The sequence below is a fragment of the Anabas testudineus genome, chromosome 1 (genome assembly GCF_900324465.2).
Source record: "Anabas testudineus chromosome 1, fAnaTes1.2, whole genome shotgun sequence".
Classification (NCBI taxonomy): domain Eukaryota; kingdom Metazoa; phylum Chordata; class Actinopteri; order Anabantiformes; family Anabantidae; genus Anabas; species Anabas testudineus.
This window is the reverse complement of record NC_046610.1, coordinates 21,038,509-21,051,579: the sequence shown is the minus strand read 5'-3', so window position 1 is coordinate 21,051,579 and position 13,071 is coordinate 21,038,509. Positions and strand designations below refer to the sequence as shown.

Here is a 13,071-nt window from a genome sequence, read left to right as displayed (position 1 = left end):
CATTTTAAAACCAAAACAATGAGCTGAAAAACACTAAAAGGCAGAATGTGGTCATAATCCTCGGTGGATTCATCTATACGAGACCAACTTCATGTTACACTTCATTTGATGGACTGTTAGTATGACACTTTTGATTAATGCAGCTTTAATGAAATAGACATACTCTAAATGTCATTATATAAGCTTGTTTGTAAGCACTGAAGGGAGTTGAAACAAGCCAAATAACACTAGAAAATCTCTAAATTAAAAGGATCAGATAAGATTAAAATTGAATGATCCCTGTGAGCAAATAAAAATATATTGTATTAAATGCATTATACAGTATTACCTAGTTAAATGGACTTGGGCTCCACTCGCGAAGCACATGTATTAAACCAAGCAACAGCAGGGTAATGGTGGAAAGATGTATTAGGAGACTTATTAGCCATAATATGCTCACTAATTTATGTTTTCCATAGAGTTTTATTTCCAAAAAGGAGTCAACAAAACAAATCCCCCAAAAGGGAAGAAAATGTCTGATCTAGACAGAAGGCCTGATAATATATACAACAGCAGACATCTTTTTGGTGTTGCAGTACCAGTGAATCACTCGACAGACCCATGGTATTCTTCACATATTGTCAAAACAAATAACAAAAAACAGATTTTTTTTTTAATGGACAGAGAAGTTTCTAAAAGTCAGCTAAGGCACACAGAGCCTCCCCGGAAAAAACAATAACGGGGGAAACGTCAGTCAGAGAAATTTGTGCAACAGTTGCTCAACAATACATTCCAGCAAGAACAACAACAATCTGGTATGTGATTTTCTCTGAGAGGCAAATAGGACAAGGTTTTTTTCGTCACAGCTGTCCAAAACACAGAAACGGGTTATGTACTTTGATCAATAAACACAATCGACTCACTCTTTGTGCCCAATTATTGACACTTCAAAAACTCTTAATAATTCAACATCATTTTACCACATCTGTATATTTACATGTACAATACCTTTTAAACAATATGTCAATACAAAATACCTATGTACACATCTTCTTCATTTGTTAATCACTTTGTTACAAAATAGGTTCACTTTCACATTGAGTTACATGTAATTAATTTACCTTTTTCCAAATCTGTCATTGAACTTACAGAACACTATGTATTGTGAAGGAGTTGGTCAGAACATGGCGGCACTAGAAGTTAGAAGATGGCAGCAGAGGTCAGCCAGTGGAAAACACAACTGCCCTTTAAATTCCAACCCTAGAAACAGTGTCGTCTTGAGGAGGACGGAGGGACAGCAGTTATAATAGACACATCCGACAGAGAGGTAAGGTGAACTTGACATTAACGAACAGTAATGTTTCTTAATTAGCCTGTGCAAAAACACTCACTTAGCCTGTGTGGTGGCTAAACAATGTTGACAATCACAAATTGAACTCCTAATTGGCTTCGGATGAAACTTCAGTTTCAAAGTAAAACAAGGATCTGACCATACCTCTTGTTCAGGATGTGCTGTGGTTACAGCGCTACCCTCAGAAGAATTTTATTCATCTCAAATAATGTCCAGATACTGTCTTGATGGCAGAACAGGTACTTCAAATGTAGACAGAGTTGAAAAGGTGCAGTAAACCCGATCTAATACGATATGCATTTTGCAATCAAGACACAATATAATATTCACTGGAAATTGTACATTATTGTCACAGCATGAAGATCACTACCACTCATTATCATTCTGAAACTGACAGGAAGCATAAAACACCAAAAAAAGCACAGTTTCTCCTTCGATACAGATGCTGTCCAATGTGTTTGTTATGTGGAGTGGTATTGTTGGCCTTCTTGGTTCAATGAGGTTGTTAGGTAGCTGACCTCTGACCTCAGGTCAGGGTGACTTTCTCTTGTGATGCACTTAGCAAACAGCCATGTAAAAAACCAAGACAAGAAGATCTATTCAGACAGGACAACACTGAGTAACACACAGGTGCAGGGCCATAAAAAGGTACAGTATAAGTTTGGGGTGTTGGCCTTTGTAAATAAAGGCGGTTCTCTTTACAAAAAATATTATTCATGCTGCCAAGGCAGCGTCGCAGGTATTTAGTCACTGACTAAAATTATCATTATTAATATAAACTTATAAATAAATAGCAACTCATGGACTCACCCTCCACTCAATCACACAATTTTTGAGACTTCTTGTATAATTATATACAACATAAAGTGTCATTAATGACTGGAGGAAAGTAAAAAAAAAAAAAAACTGACAGTGAAAACACAGATGAGAATTTTAAGGTAAAGTTTTAAGGCAGTTTGGTAAGAAAACCAAACCACAGACAAAAGGTTCTCTCTTTGTGGTCTGCCTGTCACAACACCTGGGTTTTATGAAAGAAAACGACTCTATGTGAATGTTAACTCTTAAAACACTATTGTACAACAACCACAAATGAAGCATGTATGAATTTAGAACTCTAAAATGTCTACAATAAATTTCTATTATGCTCCAAATAGTTGTAATTATTCTATGAAGGCCTCTGTATTTGCATTTAATTTTTTCCCATATTAATGAAATGTGACTGCAGTAGATAGGTAGCCCAGCCACATCCTCATCAGGCACTCAACTGAGCTGTTGTGCTGCTCCTACTTAGAGTTATTCTACTGATTAACAAACTGAGCCACTGAACTACTACTAAACTAAGACATCTGAGTTAATTGGCTTTAATAATGTTTGTAGTTCAAAGTTGTTTTCTACGTGGGAAATCTGCTTTTAATGCTAATCGTTTTCAACTGTTGTTGGTTGTATATGAACACGCCGTTATCATCTTGTTTTGTTAATACTGATATAAGGAGGCACGTTGAGTTCAGTACCAGCCCGCCTCCTTGTCTATGTCTCACAGCTAAGGCCTTATTGCAGCAGAATTTCATCTGCTACCAGTGTCGATAATCAACACTCACATGACCGCTATGCCCCTTGCAGGACTTTAAAAGCTGACTTCATAATTCATTCAGCAGCAAAATAAATGCTCGAAAATTGCAACGTTTGATCACAGTAAAACTCAGCCATGAGAAGAAAAAAGAAATACACTGAGAAACTGGAATAGCTAAGCCAGCATAATCCCCTAAATGGAGGAACCCCGTGGGAGGATCTGAAAATCATTCTCCTCGATTTCTGTCAAGGCACCCTCACCAACCTCACAAAAAATCCACTTTTCATTTCCTGCCTTCTTCTCCCAAGACAGAAGTAGAACACTCTTCCTTCCCCCACCTACAACAATCCTCTTAAATAAATAAAAATCAATAGTGACTCTCCTGTGCCGTGGCCTCCTGTCCAGCTGGAGGCCTCGCTGCTACCTGATGCGCCCGTCTGCACGCGGCACTCCCAGCTGGGATTTGGGGTCTGGGCTCAGGGAGCTCCAAGGGTTCTTGGCACAGGCTTGCATGACAGGGCACGCAGTAGGTCCCACAGCGCAGACATCGGCCGCCTCCCACAGCTCGCCCACCAGGCTGTCTAACCAGTGCTCGAGCTCCGGGCCGGTCAGGGCAGCGTTCCTCTTGGCCTGCTCCACGTAACCCAGACTGACCGGGATGTTGAGCACTGGGTTGAGGCCGTGGAAACTCTGCTCCATGTAGCTGTTTTTCGCTGGCCCATTATGAAGCTTCAGTGTATCCTCTGATAAAACATGGGAAAGGAGAAAAAGACAGTAAATGATGTGCAAAGAGATAACCAGTGGTCAGACAGAGAGATGAGATTGTAGAAGAGAGAAAAGGGAGGAGAGAGAGACACACAAATGTTGAAATATTCAAGCAGAAAGAACAGAGGACGTGATTTGTTTTATTATCATCTCAACAGCTTAAACTGGCTGCTGGTTTGCTTGGATTGATTGCTACGACTGGACTCCCTAACTCCCGCTCTTTGATGTGGTGTGTCAAACCACTGCAATGCTGACTTTTTGGAAACAGTCAGAAACACTGAGATGCGCCCTTATTCTTTTTCTTCCCATGATGGTCAAGCCCTGCAGGAAGACAGAAACACAGACACAACTTCTCCTTCAAACTCCTTCTCCACCCTGAGCTGCAGTGAAGCTATAAATTCCTCGTGGGCTCTCTAACTGGGGCGCTAGCCATCCCTTCTAAGTGTGGCTGTGAAGCACAAACTCCCTCTCACCCAGATGTTAGCAGGCATCAGCACTTTTCATGCACCGGTGACAGAAAGATGTTGTCAGACATGAGGTGCTCCGCCGGGCGAGGCGGCGTTCAACTCATGCCAGCGAGCTTTGCGGTGGCAGCGTGTGTTCAGAAGTCATGCATCTCTGCAGAGTTTGGTGTGTGAAAAAATAAAGTGTAACGTGTGTGTGTGTATGCATGAGTCTGCTGCTCCCAGTGAGGGTGGAAGGCCACGTCATAATGTTTTACTGGCACTGCATGTAGGAGGGAAACCTGCTGCCAGATATGGCAGTAAATTACAGGCAAGTGGATGGAACAACGAAGACCAAAGCACACATTACAACACGCAGACACACACGGAGGTATGTTACCATAGTTGTGAGGACACTAATTGCACACAAAATGCATTCCCCCACACACAGTTAGCCAAGCACACACCATTATTAAATAATAACAATAAACTCCACTTAAACAAAAGCCACGGATGTGTTTATCTGTCACAGACTAAAACTACTAAAATGGAAAAAGTAACAATAGCACGTAGATATCAGAGGAGGCAATGAAGTGACTGACTCACTGATGCCAGATACAGTTTGCTAACATTAACTGGGATCAGCTACTGGTCATTCCAGACCAAATGAGGGCGTAGCAACACATTCCTTGGGTGGACTGAATTTAAAAAGGGCGCATGTTATTGCTTAATAATGCAACTTTGCATTTCCATGAAGAAGATTGTATTTTGTTTAAAAAAGGCTTAAAATATTACATATACACTATCTCAGAAGAAGCCATGCAGCCCAAACCATAACATCACCTCCACTATGTTTCACAGATGAACTTGTCTGTTTGGGGTCATGAACAGATCCTTCAGCTTTACCATCATTTTGGTAAAGACTCATCTTTATCTCATCAGTTCAAATAAATCCTGAATTTTTGACCCCAAATTTTTAGGCACATTTCTGTATTTCTTGGCAAATGCCACCCTGACCTTCCTATTCTTCCTATTTGCATCTTCAACTGTAGCCTCTGTACTTTGTTCATGAAGTCTTCTGCGAACAGTATATTGTGATACCTTCATTCCTGCCCTCTGGAAGCTTTTGCTGATGTCACTAACAGTTGTTTTTAGGTCTTTCCTTAGTCTAACCATTCAACATCTGTTACTCAGTACACCAGTGGTTTCTTTCTGGCCTCACTGTTCCAATACATTTGAAAGGAAATATAAATATATATCTATATCTATATCTATGATGATGCATAAAGAAATCTAATTAATGCAAATTATACAGTAGTAAAAAGCACCAGTAGTACCTTTAGTATATATCTGCTACTAATCTTATACCTGAGCTATAACACTGCAGGGAAAACAACTGATTATAAAACTGGGGAGACACACAGTTAAATTTCTATTTCTCCAACCACAAATAAAGCTAAAAAATAATTGCATATTGCAAATTCACCTAAACAACCATAAACCTGTAATAAATATTTAGCTCACACTCAACAGACCCCCCCACTGTCCACAGAGACTCTGGCTAAAGACAAAAGCTGTCACTATTTGTTGTTTCTCTTCATCATTAAAATGGCTCAGGGAGATTATTGAAAGGAGAAGGACGTGATGACGGCACAACTACCGTCTCAACTCTCATGTGACTTTCAGAGCAAAGTGACTGCTTGTGGCCCAGAACAAAGCATTCTTAGCCGTTATCCATGCTGGCTGATTGATTTAATTGTGTCATTGTTTTTGGAGGGCTAAGTGCGCTGTTGTTTAACACTCTGTTTAGTATGTATGAGCATCTCGCTGGGTTATTAGAGGTGACTTGATGACAAACAACCACGGTCTGCAGAGGCCCAGAGGCTTTATTAGAAAGGACAACGCTGCAAATGCAAGGTTCTGTGTGTGCCCTTGTGTGTCTGCACACATCTTGCAACACCTAAACTGGCAAAAAAAAAAATTAAATAATATAGCATGTATGTTAAACATAACCACTATGTGTGTTTAAACTCTGTATTTCATTTATAACCACTGTGACCTGTTTACTGATTTCTAACAGATAAATGGCCTCGGTTGGGGAGACTTAAAGCTAGAATGAGACTGTCCATAATGGAGTTATTACAGGTTTAAGGCCTCAGACCTGCAATAATGTACAACAAATATCATCCTGGTAAAATCTATAATTTTGAATTTCTGGCATAGATTTCAACTGGACAGGGTTCAACTGCCCGTAATTTCACCTTTACACATTTCAGTGTTTAACAGAAATAATTGTATCAGGCTTTTAGTACTACTAGTCTAGAAACAGTGACACCTTACTTTAAAAAATTCATAAATCAGCTACCCTCTGTTTAGGCCGTCAGGATTTATCAGAGTGGCTGATTATTTTCAACAGTTTTAAGAAAATTCAACGACAAACTATAACATTGCCTGAATATTTCTGAACTGGTCCTTTGTATGCAAACTTAACACCTATGACCTGCTGAGACATGGACTCTACAAAACCACCCAAAGGTGCCCTGTGGTACCTGGCACCAAGATTTTAGCAGCAGATCCTTTAAGTCCTGCAAGTTATGAGCTCAAACTTGTATGGATTGTTCCAGTACATCCCCCAAGACCCTGTCACCAGTCCACTGTTTGTTCCTCCCCTGTCCACTGTGAATGGATACTCTTTTGTGTCACTTTACAGCTGCACCTCAGATACTACAAATAGGCAGATAAATGTAGTAAAAAGCACAATATTACTCTGTGACACATAGAAGAGCAGAAGCACAAAGTGGCATAAAATGAACCTCCTCAAGTAAATCACATCTGACTCAAAGCCACTCTTAAGTAGACTACTAAAGTAAATATACCAAGGTACTTTTCACCACTGGATACACTTCACAATATAATACAAGGATCCTGTATCCTGTACAAGAACCACTGCATCTTTTGTGATACATTGTCAACATAGAACCGTGTTATAAGCTTTACAAATATGGGATTTATTGCAGTGCTGTTTTATTAAATTCTCTTAAGGTCTATGAGTACAATGCAGGTCTTACTACCACTACACCTTGATGTATAGTGAAATATTTGGCATTTAGAGTAACACCTTAGGTGTTTTTTGATGAATGAGTATCTGCTGTTAAGGAAAAGCACAGCTGTGCAATAAGTCTAGCAAGGTTAGGTTGTGCAAATAACACAATCAGTAGTCATTTTGTGTTATGCTAAAACTAAAACAAATGGCAAGTGCATGCTAGTTACAAATTAACCTCATGACAACCACAGAGACTCTCTCTCACCTTGTCGTATGGGCTGGTGCTTATTATAGGCCAACGGGGCAATAAGGAAGCGCATCTCAGCCACAGGACTCCAGTGGTGCAGGATGCGGACGCTCCACACTCCGGGGCGCAGAGGCTGGTTGAGCGGCGGGTGGTAGTGGGTGAACTCAGCGCTAGAGTCGATCAGAATGTCATAGGTCGCTGCGATGACATTGGTGGGGTCAATCCACACAACTGTGACAGTGACATTCGGCCCTTTGCTCCACTTCTGCATACCCACTGTCTCATCCATTGGCCCCATCAGGCCGCCAAAGTTTCGGAACATCCGTTCTTTGGCATCCCACTCCGTGCCGATCTGACAGTGGAGAGAAAGCGTGAGGAGGAGACGAATGAGTGACAGAATGGGGTGAGAACAGAGACAAAAAGAGAAGCGAAGGCAAAAGGTACATGAGATGATGGTATACAGATTCACTCTTACTACTGCAAAGCATGCACAGCGGTCATAAATAAACACCATTCCTTGTACGTGCATCACCATTTGACCATACTATTAAGACAAGCTATATCTCTGCTGAATTATCATGGGAAACAATCTTGTGCGTGCATTTTTCATGAAACAGCAACACACTCAAGCCCAGCTCCCTCCACAGACACTGTATAATATTATAATATGCAGAAGCTGACAAGCCTGATTGCTACCTCCTGCATGTTTTATTCTGAGTTTATCTTTAACAAGGAATGCGTGAGGCAGAGGCAGAGGACGCCGCATGACTAGACCACAGCTATATCCCCTCGGGCTAAAGATCAAATGCATCCCTGTTTGCTCTTTTTGGAGAAAGAAGCAATAGAAGACAGTAAACACCAGAATCCAACGTGTGAAAAATATTTGTCCAAAACAGTAACACATTGGCAGAAGATTACAACTTGACATCAGTGAAAAAATCCCCCCCAGAAAGAAAGACACTGATTATATGCAAGCACAGAGACCACAGACTTTTGACAGAAAAAAGGAAGCTACAGTCTCCAGTGCTAAAATAATAAAAAAAAAATGGTATAATACAATAGATCTTTGGTGAATTATGAGACATAAACATGACAACTAGTTCCATGAACATAGCCTATAACACATAATAATATTTAGTGTACACACATTTTCAGGTTTCTTAGTTTGAACTGAAACCTGTCACTGTATACAGATGTGTGAAATGAAATGAAAGAATAAATTACAAGAAGGTGAGGGGTACATAAAGTACAGCTAATTGCCTTTAATGTCTTTATTGCGGTCAAATCTGTAACTGAAGAGATGTGATCTGTGTGTGTGTTGGGTTGCAGATGCTGCGAAACCATGCAGTATGCAAAATGAGAGAGACATGGAGCGATTGAGATTAATGGGGTAGACACGGTGATAGAGGTGCGCGCACACACACACACACACACACACACGCCTGTGTTGAGAGCTGTCTATAGGGTGTCGGTAGAAATGTGAGAGGAGTGGTGGTTTTAGGACGAGCTCATCCTTACAATGGTAGCTGATTAACACAGCCTCACCCTGCTGGATAATCAATGGCTGACTGGAACTGACTCTGTATTACATCCTTTGAGGATTGAGAATGCGATGTACAGTATAAATAGACACAACTTGCACAAATGAGACACGGAGAAAGAATGAGTGTGTGAGTGTATCTTGGCCAACAGTAAAAGAAACCTCACTTTCATCTCAATTATTGGACTGACCTCTGCCATTTCTGCCTCTTGGACCTTGGGGCTCTTCTCTTTAAATTACTAATGAACTCTCTTGTCTGGCACCTCTGTAGCTCATTACTTTATTCAAGGCTGACTCGTCGGCACACGCACTACATCCCCAATTGATTGGCAGCTCTCTTGTTCTAAACCCCAGAAAGAAATGAAGGGAATATTGACAGAAGAACCTCAGTGTAATCCACCGGGAGAGCGCCTGTCGGGAGGGTTGTGTGAGGAAGATGCTGACAATGCTGCAGAAAGGAGGTGTCCCCTGAGACTTACTTCACGCCTTCGCTCGTACTTTCCTTGCACCAACATGCATACAGTGTGAATCACTGTACACAACCAGCGAAAAATATCTGGACAGGTTCAAGGTTTCAATTCAAACATTTAAATATCTTTGTGATTAAACTCAAGGTACTGCATACCTCTTGCTAACAGACAAAGCAAACAGTAGCAAGAATTTCTTTCTCCCAGTCAGAAAGTGGGTCAAACTGGGATTAGCTTCTGGCCCATTTCAGCCTCAGCCTATAGCTTACACTGACCTTTACACCCATCGTGTCCCTTATTGCTCCTACCTAATTAGCTTTGGCTTAGGACCAATACGCAATCAAGCCTTATGACCACCATATACAGTAGCTGTACTTGGAAGAACATGCTTTTGTGGAACTAAACCTGATCTCACAACCTCACCATGACCTTTAATCACCACTAATTTAAGCAGATTTGACCCTCATTTATTCTCTGCTGTAGCTTTGAGAAGCTGAAAAAGTGGCTACTACTGTCTAACCCACTGAGAACATCTACTAATGACTTGTACATTATACATTACATTCTTATTACTTTTCCTCACATATACCCCATTATTCATGCTTTTTACCCATATTACTTGTTTCAGCCTCTTCTGAATTCTCTACCCGACTTAATGGAAAACATAAAACACTCCCATCTCCGTAACCATCCCTTATTCTACTTCTTCCTTCGGACCTGATGACCCCTGCAAACCTTTTCTCTGTGTCACCGACTTGTCTGCGCAAACAATCTGACACCTCTGTTAATAGGACAAGTCAATTTGATGAGGCAGTATGATGATCAGTCCCAGTCTACAGCTGGACCGCTAAAAACCACAGGACCACCTTTGTTGGTGCAAATAAAGGTGGTCACCAGCTGCACCAGAGCACTCCCCTGGGGCACTGTGTACACGACTGAGGGACCACTGCTAATAAAGATGTGGAGACAGAAGACAGAAAACAGAACTTATTGTTCATAAAAAATGAGTAAAATATGTTGTGAAAGGTGAGAGCTAACACAAATGTTAGACTTAAATAAAAATAGAAGAAGAAACATAGGAAGCCTGGAAGATAACTATGTGCTCACTAATGTGCTTTTGAGATGTGTCATGTGTGTTATACTGCTCTACACCTCCTGTGTTCATAAGTCCTGCTCGCTACACGACCTGCATGCCTGCTCGTGTGTCATGCGTGCTATACACATGTAGATGCGACCTGAAGCAAAAGTTTAGGCTTCAAGCGTATCGCATGCCTCCTGTACAGACATGCAGGACGAAGCTGCTGCTGTTGCTCATGGTACAGACCGTTGATCGTCCTTTTTAAAATCTACCACATCATTTCATGTTGTTTGTTAGCAAATGTTCTCTAGTTTCCAGTTTTTGTACTAAGTTTATCTAACCTCACTGACTGCATTAGCTGGATATTGACTGTAGACCGTCTTGAGAGAGGTGTCGATTTGTGGTGTCTGTCTTTTATCCAACTCTCGCAAATTTCCCCAAAATGTCAAACTATTCCATTGATTGATAATATACTGTAACTGTGCAATCATTTCTTTTTGTCCTTCATAGTTGAGGCTTATTGTCAAAGTAGATTCAAATATACAAGATGGAGTCTTGCACACATTTCCTCTCCAACATTGTGCATGTGTGTATACTGTGAATTTTAGAAAAACACAGGATAAACCATCAAAGTCAGTCAGTCTATTCTATAAGATGTATCCAACACGACGTAAGATAGGCCCTCAATGTCAAGTCTTACTTGAGGTGAAATACTAATTGTTCAGGCTGTAAGTTGTCCTACACTTAATCACGCTGTAAAAAGGCCTTATAGAGCCAAATGGGAGGTGGTAGCAGAGTGAAAAGAAAGACATATCTGCCTTACATTGTATCTACAGGGGGACAGGGAACTCATTGTTAAGCCAACCATATGGTTTATCTAGCAAACTCCAGCGTATGAGTCTATTATAATGGGCCATATCTGCAAAGTTGACAAGAAGCAAAGAGCTACTGCTGCTACGCCGTGCTGTCTTATTTAAGCTCTTTCTGCTCTCATTTTGAATGACAGATGGACAAACTGACTGACTGACAGTCACTGCACAGTGCCAGACAGTGAACGCATTCTTAGGCTGAACATCCAGATAAAAGCCACAGCTCACATCCCTTCTCTGTCACTCACGGTTTCATAAGCTAGACACACATACAGGGCTCAGAGAGACGGAGCCGCGCAGCGACTGGGTGTCTATTTCTCTTTGAGTTTCCTGTGAGGCTCCTGGAAAAGGTCACACGGGGTTAAGGTGTGTCCATGTGCGCTCCACAGTCGCAAACAAAGCAAACAAATTCATTCACAAATTTGTTGACATTTGCGCTTCCTACAAAGCCGTGCATGATAAACCAGAGTTAAAAGGTCAATTTACATTCACTCAGTTAATTTTGTCCTTTTTAAAAAGACACTCTGTGGCTGTCACATCACAGCGAGCGGCGCTGTATCCTAAACAGGCGTTGTGGTAAACAGAAACACAGATTAACATAACAAGACAATCAAGGGAAGCATTGCAGTGTGAAGGTGAGAAGACTTTCTATTAGGAAACAACAAATAAGCAGCACATGAAGCGCTCATCCCTATAAACTTGGATGAATTCAATCAATTTACATTTTACAAGGCCATTACAGGCACCGGTTTAATTGTGTGGAGATGCAGCGCTATGAGTCTTGGCAAGGTCGCCATAGCAATGAATATAAGGTCACCATGGCAATGAGCTGTATATCTCACCTCTAATTATATGGTGAAGAGCTGTTTTTCCTGTGTGGTGCTTAGGGCTTTAATGGAACTGGCTCCCTGACACCGGCGACGGCTGACTGATGGTTTTGTCACCCGACTTCAATGTAAATCAAAAACAAATGCAGCACCACGCAAACTAATGTGCTGACTCACCTCTGCAAACTGCAACCTGCTGAATGTGGTGGTGGGAGGCGTGGCTAGCTTGAAGTTCTTCTTGGGTGCCACCCATGTCTCCATGGTCTCCAGCTTGCTTGTTGCCAGGTTGGTGGCGTGGTGCTTGACCAGGTAGCCTTGGAACTGGTCCGCCTGGAAGTAGAGATGGACTGACACCGGGTGGCCCATTGGAAAGTACCTGGCACAACGTTGAGAGAGTTACAATCCATTAGCAAACCTGATACCTGCTGACCTACTTGCTGTGCCGCTTTTCAGGGCCAACAGTGTAAGAGGAGAAGAATATCTAGATTCATCTGGATAATGTCTGGAAGGGACTGGCCTTGGATATGCTAATGTGGCTGGATGCTAATGTGTGCTTGCAGTGAAGGTTAGTGGGAAGTCAATGCGCTCTGTGAGTGTGTGACACACTCAACATTAATTCAATGACCTTTAACAGAAAGCCAACTGGCCACAGACATGTGTCACCCATGCTGATAAGTCCCATTAAATGTTGCCTGTTAGTCGCTGTGCCCACGCTTTAACTATTTTCATGCTTGTACAAGACTGTTACACTAGATCATAGATAAGTAATGGACTGGTGGGCACTCAATTAAAGTGCAAGTGCCTTTGAAAACTTTAAAGCTGGTAAAAAAAACAAAAAACCTACAGTGATTACTGCATTACAGTAAGTTGGTTGGCTCAACATGTGCTCTGG

At 41.4% G+C, this 13,071-nt stretch overlaps 1 protein-coding gene across 1 annotated transcript in view; it reads right to left on the bottom strand.

Moving 5' to 3' along the window:
- Positions 1 to 457: 457 nt before the first annotated feature.
- The window catches only part of LOC113162632 (xylosyltransferase 1), a 68,113-nt gene continuing 55,499 nt past the window's right edge, over positions 458 to 13,071 (bottom strand). The window contains exons 9-11 of the mRNA XM_026360873.1: positions 12,357 to 12,555; positions 7,417 to 7,750; positions 458 to 3,643 (exon numbers count right to left, since the gene is read on the bottom strand). Of these exons, the coding sequence (XP_026216658.1) occupies positions 3,321 to 3,643; positions 7,417 to 7,750; positions 12,357 to 12,555 (856 nt within the window). The 3' untranslated portion in view covers positions 458 to 3,320. The remainder of the gene's footprint in view (positions 3,644 to 7,416; positions 7,751 to 12,356; positions 12,556 to 13,071) is intronic.